Source organism: Pezoporus wallicus, unplaced genomic scaffold (assembly GCF_028554395.1).
Source record: "Pezoporus wallicus isolate ANWC-B61680 ecotype Strahan unplaced genomic scaffold, APGP_CSIRO_Pwel_v1 contig_6732, whole genome shotgun sequence".
Lineage (NCBI taxonomy): Eukaryota > Metazoa > Chordata > Aves > Psittaciformes > Psittacidae > Pezoporus > Pezoporus wallicus.
This window is the reverse complement of record NW_026638638.1, coordinates 3,032,435-3,050,733: the sequence shown is the minus strand read 5'-3', so window position 1 is coordinate 3,050,733 and position 18,299 is coordinate 3,032,435. Positions and strand designations below refer to the sequence as shown.

Genomic DNA, 18,299 nt, shown 5'->3' with positions numbered 1-18,299 from the left:
ATACCTACTTTCTCACCAGTTGTGCAGTCTACAGAGAAATGAGGCTGAAAAACCCGTAGGGCTCTGTTCTAGAAAAATTCCACTGCAAATTTACACACAAATCAGACAGCACAGCATATCTATTAACCATTTGATTACCTTGAGTTTTTGTAAAATGCCTTTATTGTACTTCAGGCCTGTCTGAAAAACAGGTAGGTATTATATAATGAAAGGTTGTAACATGAAATAAATCTGCTTGACACATTCTAAAGACAACCAATTTGTTTTTCTATACAAAGATGAGAAACAAATGGAAGCTATAAATATAAAGCTTTTCATCTGAAACAAAAATGGGCACTGAAATAAGCTACAACATATTTTCTCAAGATACTGAAGCTACATCAGAAAATGTCTGGATGGCTCTGCAATATTGAACGAACGCTGTAGCAAGACTGATTATTTGATTAACTGCATCACTACCCTCCAGCAGGCTGAGCTGAAGTGTATTTTCATTTCAGAAGTATTGCTTGCTTGGCTATGGTACAACTGTGATGCTGATACTTAATTTCTTAGATATTTCATTTCTGATTTGGTATACTAAAGACTCCAGGGAATTTTCTCATGAAGGAACTTGTTGTTTTTTTTTAGAGTACAGAAGTATTTGCAACTGATCAGATTTAAGGTGTAATGTTACAAAGGTTTGGTTTTGAAATTTTGGATGGGTTTAATTTTTATGAAAGCAGACTGATGAGAATCAGGAAATATTAGAGGCACACACAGTTTTTCAACTGTAAAATCTTGGCCTGCAGATCTATTTCTGCACCTATTTGTGCACCTTCCTGAACAGAGAGTGCCTGCTGCTTCAATTACTGAGGTGTCTGGGATGATCCCACTATATAACCTACAATTTTTAGTCAATTCTTTGTACAGCTGGGGATTCTTGGAGAATTATTTTTGGTTGGCTAGCTCCTGTTTTAGATCTGGTTTAGTGACCAAGATCAAGAAAATACTGGGCGCACTCACTGGAGGTATGTGTGTGGTGTGGTTTGAAAAATGATGGTGCATACATAAAAAGCATATATCAGAGTAACTGTGAAAAAGTCGTTGCATATTGACAAAGCACATTTCCATTTCAAAAATCTCTTATTACTATTTCAACACAATGCAATTTCTCTGTGCAAAACCAAGAGGAGAACAGAAGGTTCTCCACTGTTAACCAAAATGCAGGAGTGTATGTACTTTGTCTGGAGTAAACAAACTAACTTGAAGCAACTTGAGTTACATCTTCATTTCACCTCCTTGTCTTCAATTCTGCTTTTTTAGAGAATGCAGGTTGTATCTTTTCCTCATTTTAAAAGAGATTAATACGATTTCTTCCCCCATGCGTGGCAGGGGGTTGAAACTAGATGATCTTTAAGGTCCCTTCCAACCCAAACCATACTACAATTCTGTGATCTGGGTAAAAGTATGTTTTTTTCTAGATAAACTTTATCTTTTTTGACACCAGAGACCTATTATTTTGCAAATGTTTTATACTCCCATTACAGACTCTACCACGTTTATTTTAGAGGTCCTGGAATGCAAACTTTCTGTAGTACTGCACTGTCTTTTTAACATTTTAATAATATAGGAATGATTAGAAAAATAACATTCAAAGATTACAACAAACATACTGTATTCTTCCCAGACATCCTTCACTTCCACTTAAAAATGTCTTGGTTTGTCTCCTCAACTATAAAAATAACATTACTCCTTCATCTGTGAACCTGAAATATATTACTAGAAACACATTGCACTTGCCATTCGTGGAAAAAAAAAAAAAAAATCTTAAAATCCTACCCACAGCTGCTAAAGTGCTTTGGAACCCAATACAAAATTTATGGGTGTCTCAATAAACGAGTCAAGAAGAATTGACAATCTGTATGCAAGTATGTTCTCTCAGGCCCACGTTTGAACTACTTTCTTGGTACTTGCCCAGACAGAACTGCCATTGAAATTAACTATGAAACATTAATCTTCATTTAAGTTAAATGACATACGTAATTGTGCATTCTCACTGACTTTTGTGCAGGTTTGCCTGAGAACTGAGAGTTTTAAGTCATGCCTTCAAGATCTGATAAATAAATCGGGTTTCAAATAGAACTATCTAACAGACAACAAAATATTTTCACTCTCCTTGAAAACATGTAACAAGGAAATAATATGTAACTTATTGTTTGTATGTAAAATATTTATCCTATAGGAAATGTAGTATAATTCTCATACCAAGTCAATAATGCAGCTGTAGAACTAAGGCTGGAAAGATGATAAAGGAAGATTTTTTCAAAAGGCCTATTTAAATGTCTGATGTGCCAGCCGTGGATATTTTCATTTTTGTTTTTGATTCAAGATCTCTGAACATTCTGTATCAAAATCAACTCATCAACTTCTTGGTCTCACAACTGCCTGCCATTCCCCTAGCAACATGTGTTTTTCTTTGTGTTCTAAATGCTGCTTTCATTTATGTTATAAAAGTGAAGATAATTATGAGTAAAAGTAATATCTACAAAAACAAAAAAATCAAAACCAATCAAGCCACATTACTGGTTGTGTGGAAGGTGCCACTAGACCAGCTTGTACTCTGAGAGGTCTTCTACTTAATTAGAATACAGAAAAAAAAAACAGCAGCCATCCAGTTTTCTCCAATTTTAAGTACATGTTTCCAGAAAAAAAGATTAAACAATAGAACAGTTATCTTGTTTAGGTGCAAAACCAAAGCATACTGAAGACACAGCGTGGGGCCTGACTCATTCTTTTACATTTGAAGACTAAATTCACTTAAAGGCTGACAGAAAAGCAGGATATTTAACTAAAAATTTACAGACTCAACACAACCTTTAACTTTGGCACAACTGGACACAGACTAAACTCCATTCAGCTACCGCATGTATGAGTAATGGCCAACATTCTGTGATTATGTGAGAAAACTAAATGTGTAGCATCAAAAGAATAGCCTTACTTCTTGAGCAATATATTTCTTTAATACACTGAAAGTATTAGGTACAGATAAAGCTATTCCTCCCAGACTTGTTAAAAAAACAACAAAACCAGCAGCTGTCTTATTTTGGGAGTTTTCTATTCTAATGGATTTAAGGGGCTAATTTCAGTCCTGTGTCATCTAAAAACAAACAAAAACCAACATGGGGCTTGGTTCACGAATTAGTTTTTTCTTAGTCAAATAATACTGTCATTCATCGTCAAAAATAATAACCATCTTCAGGTGACAGAAGGCGATATTTTATTTCTCCCATTTGCAATCTTTACAAAATCTCATCACATAACCCTCACTTCTTAGGATACTTCTGGGTTCCTTTTCTTCCTAACAGAAAATTGGAAAACAGATTAGTGACATTGGTATCTCAGTCTTAACACTTTTTGTCGGCCACTTCTCTTTTGTCACACTTTCTTGCCTTCTCCATTTCCTTCCTCCAGACTCAAGAACCCTTGTAATAGTATGCTGTAAAGACAATGATGAGTAAAGAATGATGTGATACATAATAGTTCTGGTAGTGACACCTCTCTGATATTATGTCCTCTATGGAAATATACACACATATGCTAGTATTACTAGTTATTTCATATTCATCTTACTCTGTTAGCATCATCATCATCCCATCCAAAAAAAATATTTGGATAATCTGTAGGCACATCATTAGCAGAACAAACAAGAAAAATAGATGCCTAATCTCACAATATAAAAGATGCATTTAAAGATTCAATCTATATAAGTGTATTCTTCAAATGACCGCAACATGTACCTAAAAAAAAACCAACAAACCCGAACCAAAAATGAAAGCTGAGAGTATTCGCTCTGCTCCCACTATCCAGCAATATTAATAGAGTCACTCATGCTTGGCCTAATGCCTGTCTCTACATCTTTGCAAATTAAGAAAAACTTTGTATAATTTTAAGGATGCTAATGAAAAAATATGCAATGAAATTCTAGTTTTTAAAACTGGAATAAGTAAAATTAATAGCGGTATAAAGTTTTAGTGATAGAGGACTGAGGGATGAATGCTCTTATTTCATCTTACAATATATTTTTGATGAAGAGCTTCTGCTTAAGTTACTGCAGCAGAAAAAGCTTACCATTTCTTCAAAACAAAATCCTGCTTGCATATTTTTCTGATTGATATAATAAGTGGGGAAAGAACAGATTGACCTTTTTCAATTTGAACAAGAACTGCAACAGCTCATCAATGTAATTGTGTCAGCCTAAGAGATTATTTTTCCGTTATAATCAGTTTTCAGTAGAGGTGCAGAATTTGATATGTGGTAGTTCATGTTATTATGAAGAGGGTGAAGAAACAACTTAAGACTTCCAAGAGCTCCCAGGAGTTTATCAACACCAAAATGTGGAGAATGACTGCTCTTCTCTCAGGTTGTAAGAAACACACATGGCAAAGATGAGGCTTGAATAACCACTTTTGAAAAGTATAAATAGTAAGAGTGACAGGGAAGGAAGCGTTTAAAGAGCTAACTTATTATAATGATTTCCTGTTAACAGACTTTGATTTGCTAATTATCCTTTTGGCTAACCTTTCATCCTAAGAGCATAAACCAAACAGCAACTTCCTGAAACAGCTGCTGAAATAACCCACAAAGAAATGCCTGGAAGGTATTTACTACTAAATCCGATATAGGCATTACGTGTGTCACTGACAGCATATTTTACATACCAATACTGATAATATAATGTTCATAGAAATATATGCATGGTACTTTCATTGGTGTGTCCGTGATGAATTTATTAGTATTAATTTTATTTTATATTATCAGCTCTAAAAACTCTGTGGTCAAGCAGTAAATTCTGTACCACGCCTTTGCCTCTGTTTTGGGGACAGCTTCAATGGGCAGCAATATACCGTGATCTTCAGATGGCTGTGCAACATTGCAAAGAAAACCAAACGCACCATCCTCAGAGGGTTTAACGAAAAAATGCCCTTGAAATGATTCTCCTTGGTGGCTAAATCTGATTGAATTTACTACTTAGCTGACCATAAACTAAAGCCTTTATCTAACAGATAATGCCTGTGCTTAGCAGGCACTATATGAATGCACATAAACACAGATGTATGATTATTTTATAGAGCATAACTTCAGCAGAATTCTTTAAGTAAGCATAAACGTGAAGAACTGATGAGGCTCATCAGTAGCTTTTGATGGAGACTACACATAATAACAAGCATCTTTGAGGGGCGTAAGACAGAAATTCTAAATATGGCTCATTGACATTGAGGGACAGAGAGCATACACATCCTTATCGCATTCCTGTCCTAGAGCCTCTCTCTCTCACGCACACTGCCCCATCCACAAAATTCAACTTTCTCACAACATATTTTGAGGTCTAGAGCACTTGGGTACATTAGAAAGAATTAAAAGATTGAAGAATAACTGCCCTAAAAACACCCTAACCTTCGAGGTTCTTATAATGATAACTGTATGACAAATAACCTAGAATTCCCCCAAACAAATATAATCATAGTTCAGCAGTGGAGGCTGTATGTTTCTATCTCCAAGCTACTGCTGAAGTATTATCTAAAAAAAGCTTTGTTGGAGATAAGTAAACAAGACATTCCTTTAAAATTGGTGGAAAATAAGGTGAAATATGAAAAGAAATGTTAAGGTGAAAAAGGATTTTGTGAGAGAACTGGTATATTTTTTTTAGGATTTCTTTAAGTACAGAGATGCATATGGAAAAGTTTAGAATTTAAGCATTGGCAAAAAGATTTTTAAATAAGCAATGAAAGCAACATGACTAAGGGAGTGTCCTGATGGCAGACTTGCAAAATACGAACCAAGCCCTCCTTTGGGACATGACACTTCATCACTAGTTGATGAATAAACAGCACTGGTAATTGGGACACTGGAGAAATCCAACCCATCGAAATCTTCCTGAGTAAATGTGATTCAGTGCTCTGCACTCTACTTCAGGCGCAAAAGGAAAAACTAGTTTTTTTTGTCAAAGCACCACAGAAAGCCCTTAATGAACTAAAACCCACAGATAAGACCTCCAGGTCAACTTTTCTAAGTCTGATAAAACTTGGAGTTGCCAGTCCTGTCTAATGGCCCAACTAATCACCACATGTCTACATGACATCAAGTGGCATTTATTAGGTCCATCAACATGTCTGAGCTGTTTTCAAAATGTAAGCTAGCCCATTTAGTGTCAGACACTGTACGGCACTCCAGCATGACAACATTTCTCAGAACAACCTCCATCTGGTTTTAGTTATACAGCTGTAATGACTGGAATAATTCTTACAGGGCTCGCTTAGGATTGAGAAGCTGGCAAATAACTTTGCAGTCACATCCCTTTTCTGCTGTTCTTGCCATACACAGCAGATCAGCATATGACTGACTGCTCATGTGCTGGAATGTCATCACCACAACCCTGTGAACTGCCCTGAGACACAGCTACAAAATAAAGCACTAGCAAAAGTGGTCAAGATTTGAAACAGGATCTAGCAATTGGCCTAATTAGGTGCATAATTTTGTCTATTCCTGTACCAGCTGAACAAAAAGGAGTTTTCATAGTGCATCCAAAGGGTTTATTTGTACCTACCAAGTACAGGCTAGCAGAGACTGCTGCTCTTATCTTAATGAGGACGGAGTTTGAAATGTTTGTACCTATCGTTTCACAAAAAGACCTCCCTGGCACAGAAGAAATAGAGTATATTCTGAACGGATCAAAGACAGAGGAAAACAAGCAGACAAACAAACAAAAAAACCCAAAACCAAACAAAAAGCCCCCCCCCTTACTTTTATCATCTGAAACCTGGTTTTGACTCTTTTGAGTAGTTCAAAACACTTGCATCTACTTCCTGATTTTTATGTCAAAGCAAAATGCAAAGAAGGTGATACCACATCATCTGCTTGCTTCATTTTGAACCATTTATTTTCATTTGGAAGTATGATCAAAGTATTCCTCTTTGCTTGATAAGTAAACAGTGACATTTCAATCCGGTTATTAACATTTGCATTCCTGAAGGACTCATCACTGTAAGCATCTAGGCTATGCTAACCTGGGATCACAAACACCATCTTCTATTGCATTCTCAGAGCTATATTTAAAATGCACTCTAAATATTCTAAAGCGTGTTATGTACTGGTTACTACCCGTGCCCTTTTCTAAAGCAATGCCATACATATATGTCATAAATACATGTATACTTCTGTGTGAAGCCATCTTAAAAATCCTGGGCTTCCACAGGGAGGGAAAGGAATCTGTGTCACATGAGAGAGCAGCTTCCTGCCCTGTTAACACTGCTGTTCTGTAACCACGTCTCAAAGTAGCTACAAAAAAACGTACAGTATAACAGCAGGGTTTTTTGATGGTATGAAACTGTTCTATAACTATTACTAGACTTTTCCAGGGTGGTTAGAGAAACTGTGTGGGAGACAGGTTATGAAAGGGTCCCCTATGGACATTTCCAATCTACAAATACACATTAGGACAAGCAGACATGATCCAACAAGAGGCAGGGGAACAATCACCTTGTCACACATCATCTGTAGCATTTTCTTCTTGTCTGCAGAAATAGTGACCAGGATAGGATGGGGATACTTACAAGTACCAATAAGCAAGTATTTTTTAAATGGTGAAGAGTGGTGTGCTTAGCAAATGAGATCACACAGTAGTCCAATCATGTTAGGGTGCACAACTTGCGCAATCCAACCCATCAATATCCACTTACCTGAGGTTGCAGCCAACTCAGCAGTACAGTGTGGGAACTGCAAGCCCACCTGTTCCCGCTCTGTGGATAATTGAAGAAGAAGAACTGCTAATAGTGCACCTGGGTATTGAGTAAGCCAGGGAGTGTTTGGGTGCAAGCTCAGACTGGGAAGCAGCCTGGGGAGTGATTGTTTATAGAATGGAATTTATAGTGGCTGAAAGCAGTCACTGGGAATGATGTAGCTGCTGTTTGGCTTCATGGCTCGGACCTGTATCTGTATGCTATATATTACCATGCTTGAGTGAATAAAGTAGAACTAGTTGTGAAAGCAGTGTGTGTGAATATGTGTGTGTGTGTCCTTAGCCTCTTTCTTTACATACGCCGCAGTACAGTACCATGGCTTTATCATTACATGTTTGCTGATGATCAATTTACAGAAGCAATTTCTGAGTCATAATATATTATTAACATCAACAGGGAAGACCATTCTCTCACAATTTGGGCCTCTTCATGCTAAGACCGAGTCCCAGAGTCACCCCTTTCCATTCGGCTGTGGCCAATTCTATCTGCAGGAGCCCACATTCTTCAGGAAAATTCCCAAAAGACCTTAAAGATTAATTTAGCATTTGTAGCTCTACCAGCAGCCAACTTCTCCAGTTGAAAGGAACAGCTGCAGAGAGATCACTGCATCATAAGTTTTGAAAAATAAGGACTGGATGAATTTGGGTTTTGCGTTTGATAGATTCATCACACGAGGTGAGCTAACAGTGAAATTATTTTTCCTGTTACTACTACAATAGTGACTTCTGAGAAACAGGTGTTTTGGGAGCTGTGTGTGACCTACAGAAGACATGGCTCTGTAGCAAACTTAACTTGGCATTTTAGTTTAAGATACAGAAACTGTTCAGTCTGGAGAGCTCCAGATCATTTATCATTATGTCACTCAAACGACAGCACATCAAAAAGGCTGCTATTCATGCCTGTTGTCTCCTTTTAATAGCAGACTTTCGTATGAGAATAGTAAATTCATTTTATGAGTTCACTATAATACTCCCTTCCCGTTCTTCACTAATACCAGTGAAAATATAGTAAATAAAGGAACACAGGAACTGAAAACTGTCTTCTCTGTTTAGCTTCTCATTCTCCTCTTCCACACCCAAGACATCAGGAATGACTTATTTCTCGATGAACGTTTCTCAAGAGCTTAGCAATTTACCAAAGTACAATGGCTAAACAACAGCTCTGCAAGTACTGAAATTTAATTCCCTTCCTTGATTCCATTTAGCCCTTACCTTATGTTCTTCTTATAGAAAGTTTTCAGACCTACACTACACATAAACACTCTCAAATCCCCATCCTGAAATGAAACATAGTGCCTGGCTAGTCAGCTAGCTAAGCAAAACAGAGCTCACACCACAAGATCTTTCAGGATGGACCATAACTTAAGGCATCTCTTCTACCCAGGTGCCAACTTTCATCAAACTTACAGAAACTTCATTAAAACCTCTGCATTTCGATTTTTTTTTTTTTTTTTTTTTTTTTTCTCTAGGCAATATAGTCAAAGTTCTGAAGAAAGGCCCAGGGAGTAACAGAGATAAGGACAGATTATAAGACATAAGTCTCATTTCCTCTGGAAATCAGGATTAAAAAAAATGGCCAAGAGTACACACATGAACTGAAACTCTTAGTATTAGAAATCTTTTAAGAAAAAATAAAATATACCTATACAGTCACCATACAGTAATAACCTATTTCACAGAGAATGGAAGCTGTGTTAAAATATTCAGGAAAAAATAGTATCAGTTAATTTGCTCCAAGGCAAAAAAAAAAACAAACAAATCCCAAACCCTCCACTGATTCCCAGAAGCAACATAGTGATTGCTGCAGCTGCAGTAAGCATTGTGTTAAAGAACTAAACATATGTTAAAGAATAGATGAACAATAGCCTCTGGAAGGGGCTGAACAAAATGATAGTTTTGTTTCAAGTCCACACCCTGGTAAAAACCCCAATCTCTAAGCCCCTCCCACCTCTGTGACCAGCATTCCCCTACATTTATGGATAATTTTCCACTCCGGGTCCTCCCAGACATCCCATCTGCAATCTCCTCTAGAATTGTAACAAGTTCCAAGAAGCCTCGCCTCCACAGAGTAACATATAACATGGCTTGTTTACCTGAACGCTCTACTTGGGTTCAAGTTACCTGTCTCAAACCTAAAATGTGATTTGCTAGGTGAATCGACCCAAAATTTGGGACCTATTGTCACTGCTAAGGTTCCAGACAGTTTTAGTGCTGCTGTGAAGTGAGCAGGGTGACAAATAGTCATTCTTTGTGGTGTGTCAGAAACTGTGTCATTCACTTTATGGCATCTGAGTCAAGCTCAGCTCTGGTGAAGAGGAAAATAAATGGCTACCAAGGCAGAAATGAATTTATCAGAAGCAGTCCATTAGACCTATAGTTGGTTAACCCACTGTCAGTAGTATGCATTCTCCTAGATAACATGAGCAGGATTTCACAGTGTCAGCAAGTTCAGGCAATTCTCCCGTTTCATTCAGTAATACAACACTAACGGAGCAGGAAGAGACTCAAGCCCTTCCACTGCAATTAGTGTTACTGATATTCCTCAGATTACTAACATGGAGGAAGAATAAGGAAAAAGAAGTGATGTTGAAGCACTAATGAGCTGTGGAAGTCAGGAAATATCCATGCCATGAGGCTTCACTACATTTCTGTAGGTGTATTTTCCAGTTTGAGCAATATTATCCTACTCAGAAAGGAACAATTTCTTACAAAAGTTTCTTGTACTTCAGCTAAACACATACACCTCAGACTTGCCCCTCCACCCACATCCATCCATTAATATTGTCATAGAAACAACATCCATACTTTATAAGAGTAAATTTTACAAGTTAAAAAAAAAATAAATAACGGCTTTAGCATTCAGGGACACCAGGTGCTTCACAGATGTGAAAGAGCACTTTGATAATATCAAACCCAATCAATTCTGTACAAGAAAGCACAATAAACAGTTTAGAAAGCACAAGTCATGGATCACTAGCATGCAACCAGATTCTCTTGTGTAAACACCAGAAAAGGAGAAAATAAAGAATGTATAGAATAAAAAGTTTCCATTGACCTGATTTGTCAGAGATGTTGGCTGTGACTTGCGTGGTGGAGCAGCTTGTGTTAGCCTTTGCGCTGTCCTTGGGAGAACCAACTTTGGGTTTATTTTTCGTTGCCTCTAGTGCTTTGACCTTCTTGGCATGTTTACTTCCTTTGTAGTGGGCCTCGGCCTGGCTCTACAAAGGAGAACAAATCAGGCTCACTTTTTCCTGAACTTCGGTATAACACAACGGATGACAAGGCAGAAATGTGACACTTTCAATAGCAGGCACCATCATAATCCACCTCGAATATTTTAGTAGCTTTATACTGTTTGCCTAGATGTAAGTTCTTACAAATTCGAATGACAGGATTTTAATGAATAGTACATATTTTCAGTAACTCGGAAAAAGAGGCTTTGAGATTAGGTAAAGCTCTGTCACTCGTAAGGTAATTCTTTGCTTCCATCATGCTTAAAGATTTAAAGCACTATATAAATGCAAACGTCCAATTGAGAAAGATGCTACTCAGTTTTCATGTACCTTTCCCTAGTCTTTATTGCTTTTAGTTAGAAAGATGTACCATGCTGTAACATGATTAAATAATCCATTTTTCCTTCTGTTTGATCTAGTACAAAAGTACAAAGTATTTTCATTGTTACAGTAACAGCAATTGAAACAGGCACTAATGACATTATGACTTCACTATTAAGAAGGTCAGTGAAGTCATAATGTGGTTAGGTATAAAAATAAGGAACTACATGCTTAACACAAATACATGCTTGGAAATTTCAGCTAACGAATTTGAATGTTTCCTGGCTTACTAAGAAATTAATTTAACAAAAATGGTTAAGAAACATAGCTTTATACAAAATAGTCTATTTTCATAGCATTATATTACTCAGTAATAGCTTTGTGTTATTAGTATTTCCAAATATAATTTGAGAAAATTATTTGAGACATACTATTAGGTGCCTCTATTGAAGGTTATATATTAACTAAAAAAGTTAATATTGTAGCTTATTTCAAAGTAAAACACTCAGAGAAAGCATGCTTCATGTAACCAGATGACCACACCTCGGCACCTGGCACATAAAACCATCAGTGCAGGTAAACTTTTCTATGTTCATGCAAAACTACATTCTCTCTCTTCAACTGATTAGGACTACTTTATTTAGTTCACTGTGTTAAATGAAGCGAGCCATGAAAGAAGTCCACATGCTTTTGATAAAAAGCAACTATAACATCAAAGATGTTTGAATTCTGTGAAGAGTGCTGCCATAATGAGGATAATTATTTTAAGATCAGCAGAAATAGGCATTACAATACAGTCACCTTGGACAGCATGTAATAAGAGCTTTATCAAATGGTAGGGTGTAAAGTGAAGAATAGAAACAGCTGGACCAGAAAAAAAGAACAGACAGTGCGTTGGAGTCCTTACAAAAATTATATTAACTATTAAAACTGATGGAGAGCTGCTGCTAAAACAGAGGGCTGAAGTTCTTATACACTAAAGCTTATTAAGTGGTTGTACATCCTGAGAACCAGTACTTTCCACCTTGCAAGGACAGTGTATTTGATATATTGTGACTGTATCCTTTTACAGGAGATTTCAGTAAGCAAGCCTTCAGTAAGAAAGGCTGCTAGGTAAGTTTGACCTTGAATTCTTTTTAAACTGAATTTAAAAAAAAACAAAACACCATTATTATAAAACCAGCAAAAAGTCAACTCATCAACTGCTATTGAACTATTTCTTGATTTTAAAACCATTGAAATACTAACGTGTATAAACACAATTTAAGGATTATAAAGAAACAACTAAACATCTATACCACTAGTACTATGTGCACTACTTTAAAGGGACACTTGTCAACTTCTGGGCTGGACCTCTTCAGTTCTGAATGTGGGTAGAGGAGCACAGATCTGTTTGCACCCTGTTATGTCGATGGGCCTTATGCAGACACAAGAGTCTCCCTGTATCTCTCCACCCTTGCTGGGCTTTGCCTGTTTCTTTTAAGCTTTACTGTTGCTACATGCTGCACCGAAGTTTTTGCATTAACAAAATTAAACAAACTATTCACATGGTACAGTGTACAAAAAGTGGAGCTAAAATTTGAGGTATGTATACACACTTTCCATTCCAATATTTTTAATTCTAAATAATAGCAGGTATAGGATTTTCCACTCAAGCATTCTTAAGTTGATGAGGTCCCTTTAAATATTTGAACGCTATGCTCTGCGCATATGTGTGCTGTTGATAGGATCATATGCTGCCTGAGGCCAAAGCTATGACGGTAGAGACATAAGTGCACTCAAGAGAAAGACTTAGTAAGTCAATTCCTTGATAATAAGCCTTTCTGCTGATATTTGCAATAATAATGCCTGCAATATCAGTAATAACCTACTACAGTCTTTGATTCCCTTCATTCAATCCTCTCATATAGTGTACATGAGACCTGTTGAGAACAAACAAGCCCAGGCAGAATTAAAATTAAGATTTCCACAAATGCAAGCAAATCCTCATGGAAACACAGTGAACGGACTCACTTTTGATTTAAGTTTTGTAATTATTATAATCTTTTTATTATCAAATTAATAGTTGTACATTGTAAGACCAAAGGTATTGCTATCATCATCGAAGTAGGGCTTCTGAAAACATCAGCCTTTTCCAAGACTATTTGAACTTCCATATTCCTTTGGGGGAAACAAAAATCTCCAGCTTTGATTTTAAAGTAGACAGGGATAGAAAATCTACCTTCAGTAAATTGTTGAAGTGTTTCACTTTGTCAGTTAACTACATACCATTCATTTCTACACTGAATTTGTTTAATTTCAACACGCAGTGACAAGATTTTGTTAAACCTTTGGTTTTTAGGCTCTTTCAACTCATACTTGTTGTCCAAGTAGAAACAGTCTTTTCAAACGTGAAGGAACATTCCTTGAGGTACTGAAACAATGTTTCTTAGTCATAGAAACACTATTTTCTAACCCCTTCAGATACACCAGAAGTTCAGAGTTTGCTTATTACCCACTGTGGGGTAAAAGTTGCCTTTCAGTAACTGAAATGCAATATCAACACAGACCCGTGTTCTGTGTAATTGTGTTGCAAAAGCCATTAAGAATTTTCTGGAGTCATACTAAGCAAAAGAAAAAAAGCACTCCTGTGTGAATCTGAAATCGGAATGCAAGTTCTGATTATTATGGTATCAGTTATTCTGATTATTAAAATCCTGATCATTACTAACCCCAGTTTTACAAAAAATATTTGCACAAGTACCACATTAAAGACTCCAAGTCCCATTTAAAATTTGTTTCCAACACAAACATAGTAATACAGGACAGGTTACAAGCCTTGAAACATACATCATTGGAATAATAGACACATCTTTGAAATAAGCTATGACAAAAAGTTTTCCTTTTTAGTTAAGGGAGGAAGCTTAAAATTTTCATTTCATTTGCTTAGATAATGCAAAAGAAGTTCTGTACATACAAGGTTTAAAAGCCACATGTACAAAAGAAAGTTAATTTACCAGTTATGACAAAAACCTCAACAAAATGTAAAATTAAATTAAGAGTAAATATCTTAGGGATGCAATATTTTAAATGGGTACTGAATGTAATTTTGGTCATCATTAAAATTAACTAAATTATGTAAAACTAATTCATGCAAATTCTGTACCATCAAAACAATATCTGAGAAAATAAAAATGTTAGGAGAAGCCAAAGTAAAGACAAGTAAACTTAATGAATCTCACTATATTCATGTACCGTGATGCTTTTAAATTGCATAATAATTTATTCCATTGTATAGGGCTGCAGTTACTGTATGGATGAATCAATTCTACAATAAAGTTATTTACCTGTGCCAAAATTCAATATTATTGCAATATTTAACTTTTTATTTCAAAACACTGAGTTAAATTTATTCCTTATATAACCAAAATTAAATTAACTTTTATTATTATAATTTTAAAATGAAATGCCTACTAAGTTAAGGAGGACACTTTTTGAAAAAGTGGAGTAAGAAAATATTTCAAAGAAAGAACTTCCTACCTAAAAAAAAATATACATATAATTTCCACTTGGTTCTAAGTGACTGTGGTGTACTAGCTTTATCTATACACATTGCAACATTTTAAAAAGGAATGCCCCTACTTATTAGAAAGTATAAAAAGTCATAAAGTACTGGCTAGGAAGATTTAAGGAAGAGGAAAAGCTTTAAGCTGAAATAAATGTGACATTACATACCAGAATGCAAAAAGAATATTATGCTTAAATCTGAGCATCAGGATGTTAAACTGTGAGACTACATAGAATACATTAACCTTATATGCTAGATTGCATTGAATAAAACATGAACAATGCAAATCATCACCTACATGTAAACATGTTTTCTAAAATAAATGTACCATTAGCATATTACAGTGCTTAAAATAACCTTAAGTAGTTTTACATTGCCTAAACTTAAACATGTGTATATGTATAGATATGTATATCTATAAAAAACTAGGTAACCAGGAAACATACAGATCACACAGATTGATTGACAATAGTGTTACCTTTAAGAAAACTTTGTAATTCAGGGAAGACTGCAGTACAAAAGATTACAGAAAATTATCCCTGTCAGAAGCAATGACTGACAGTATATTTGAAATCATCACTGTTCATTTTGACAGTTCATAAGTGACTGAGTTTTAGAATCTATTTAGTGTGTGAATGACTAATTAACCGAATTCATTACTACATAAAGAGGTGAAATATTAACCTACCAGATCCCTTCAATGACAACCTTATGCAGTGTTTGACTGAGTCTAGTGGTTCAGTGTGTATATGTCTGACGTCAAGATTTTTTTCAGGTTTCTTCAGGACTAGCTGATGTAGCCCTTCATGAAAATAAGACAATTGGACTGCCAACACTTAAGCTTAATGTTTGAATCTGCTACCATAATATGCAGTCTGACAATTAACATATAAAATTAAATATATGTAGAGCAGCATGACATTAGGAAGGTGAAATTGAAAAATAAAGTGAGCTGCTGAAGTATCCACATGGAAAGTCTGAGTTCATGCCTTAAGCTCTGCAATACTGGGTGAGTGCCGTAACTAAATGGAACTGAACATGGTGGCTTGTAGTTCCTATTTCTTCTTGCTTGCTACTTCCTCTTTTTAAAGCAGGAATTCCACCCTAGATGGGAAGTCTTCTCAGGAGCAATTTTATCTCAAACACTGTATTCACTTGGTGTCAATACAATCATTATCTCCAATGAAAGAGATTCTGGCAAAAATACCACAAAAGCTTCTGCCATGGCTACAACATCAGATTTCCTGATAGAAAAGGCATCTAACCATGCAAGACTGCAGGAGCACAAAGGTATTTATACCCATAATGTATTGTCATTTAAATTCACAGTGGGTCCTAAACTATAAACTCCCTTTCTTAAAATAGTAGGAGGTCTACCAAAGGTTTGATCACATAGTCTACCTGTTAGAACCATATTGTAAGACCATGCATACTTGAGTAGTATATAAATTAAGAATTTAGAATCATAACTTTAATAAAAGTTACACGAGATGATATATTTGGAAGCGGTGTTGAAAACTCTAGTTTTATCTCATATGATATTATAGATGTAATAGAAGAAATCTGCATGATTGTTCATACATATGTTATACCAATGCTATGCTTTATTTTTTCAATTCTGTTCTCAATGGATTTCTAAAACCTAATTGCTCCAATTAGTAAGGTAGATTACTACTGAAAGGGACTATAAAAAATCAAAACACTATGAAGATCAGCCACGTCATAAGAAGTCAACTCATATTTTAAATATCTAACCAAATTTAGTTAAAAGCTCTGTTAAATCGCTGTTATTTGAACAGAGCTTTCAGCACGTTATAACCCTGTACCCTATAATCGTGCAATATTTCTGTCATGTTCGAGCTAACAACTTTCATCATTTTGTCAGTTCTGTCTACAAAACAGAATATTACCTTCACAAGTTCCTGAGATTTATGCTTTTAATTACCTCCTATCTGCTCCGCTAACCTCAATACCCAAAGAATCCATATAAATAGTCTTATTTATAGGGAAAATGTAAAACATTTTACAAAAGACAATGACAGTTCTGTAGATTTTTATTTGATCCTATATATTATTTTGTGTTATCTTTTTGACAGCATGAATGATTCATTCAAATTTGCAAAGTTAATGTTTGGTAATACTTGCCTAAACTTCAAAAATTTGCCTTCTAGCTTTTTAAAAAGATGATCACTATCATCACATCATTTTTATTAGCTATAAATGCATTCAACAATAAGATGACCTTCAGCATCTCTTCATGCCCAACTGTTACATCTGCTTTATTTGATTTGTGTTTTTTCTTGATTTCTAAGTCTTTGCTGGTGACACCGAAAAGCACTAACGACTTAGAGTAGTTACTTACAGGGCACTGAGAAAACACAAATTTATTTCAGCCAGATGATATCCTATCAACAGGATGGTACGTACCAGGTTATATCATAGCCAAAGACCTTTCTACAAGAAACAAAGTGTGCAGACGGAGACAGACATATATTCTGTATGTATTCAACAGATGATGATCTCTGTTTTCAAAATAAAACCAAGATGCCACCAAACAAACAGGCAAAAAGAAAAAGGAATGAAAACTCATGTGGACTGCTGGATGGACTGCTAGCATAATGTATTGGTGAGTTTGGATTACAGAAGTGTGACTGCTGAGGAAAGGGACTCGATTAGTACTGATGTTGTACAGTGCCCCAGCTCCCCAAAAAAACTGTGGACTACCAATACAAATATGAAGGGAGAGGAGCAGAGAGAAGCTACTTGAACATAAGGTGGTGATTCATAAATATGGAGAAAGAAATAATTCTCCAGAAGCTCAGTAGGTATCCTTACAATTGCAACTTGCTTTTCTCTAATGGCTGTGAGCTTCAGTGTCAGATGCCATAACAGAATATGACAGACATCTCAGGGACAGTGTGGCCAAAGCTGCACAGCTGCTGAAGGGACTTGTTGCCACAAAGCAGCTGCAGGAGATGCTGCAGTTTCAGCTGGTGGCCAGACGAAATAAGAAAGAATGAGCCAGAAGCAGGCAGAGAAGCAATCTATGTGGGATAGAAAACAGACATTTTCCCCTTGCCTTGTTGCTGCTGGACCCTCCTATGGGTATCATAAGGACTCAAGGAAATTCACTCAACCTGCTTTTTGTTTCTGGTAGAATGTAATATATCTAATTAGTATCAACAAGCCAGACCTATGTTATTAATACAAAAACTTATTTAGCAAAGCTTATCTATAGTCCACACAGATATAGTTCGAGTTTGGAAGGAATCCCGGAATTTTTGAAAGGAAAAAAAAAATATTTTTTTCAAAGGCTAAGGTACATCTTTCTCAGCGTGTCTTGTTTCCTCTTGGTGGAATACAGTTATGTCCCTTGTTCTGGTGGCCTTTAAGCAATCATAAAATGTGACTCATTATCACAATC

At 36.0% G+C, this 18,299-nt stretch overlaps 1 protein-coding gene across 9 annotated transcripts in view; it reads right to left on the bottom strand.

Moving 5' to 3' along the window:
- Positions 1 to 18,299, bottom strand: part of ZNF385B (zinc finger protein 385B) — a 176,704-nt gene that overhangs the window by 14,506 nt on the left and 143,899 nt on the right. For all 9 annotated transcript variants that reach the window (XM_057411671.1, XM_057411673.1, XM_057411672.1 and 6 more), the window contains one exon: positions 10,830 to 10,992. In XM_057411671.1, coding sequence (XP_057267654.1) covers positions 10,830 to 10,992 — 163 coding nt within the window. The remainder of the gene's footprint in view (positions 1 to 10,829; positions 10,993 to 18,299) is intronic.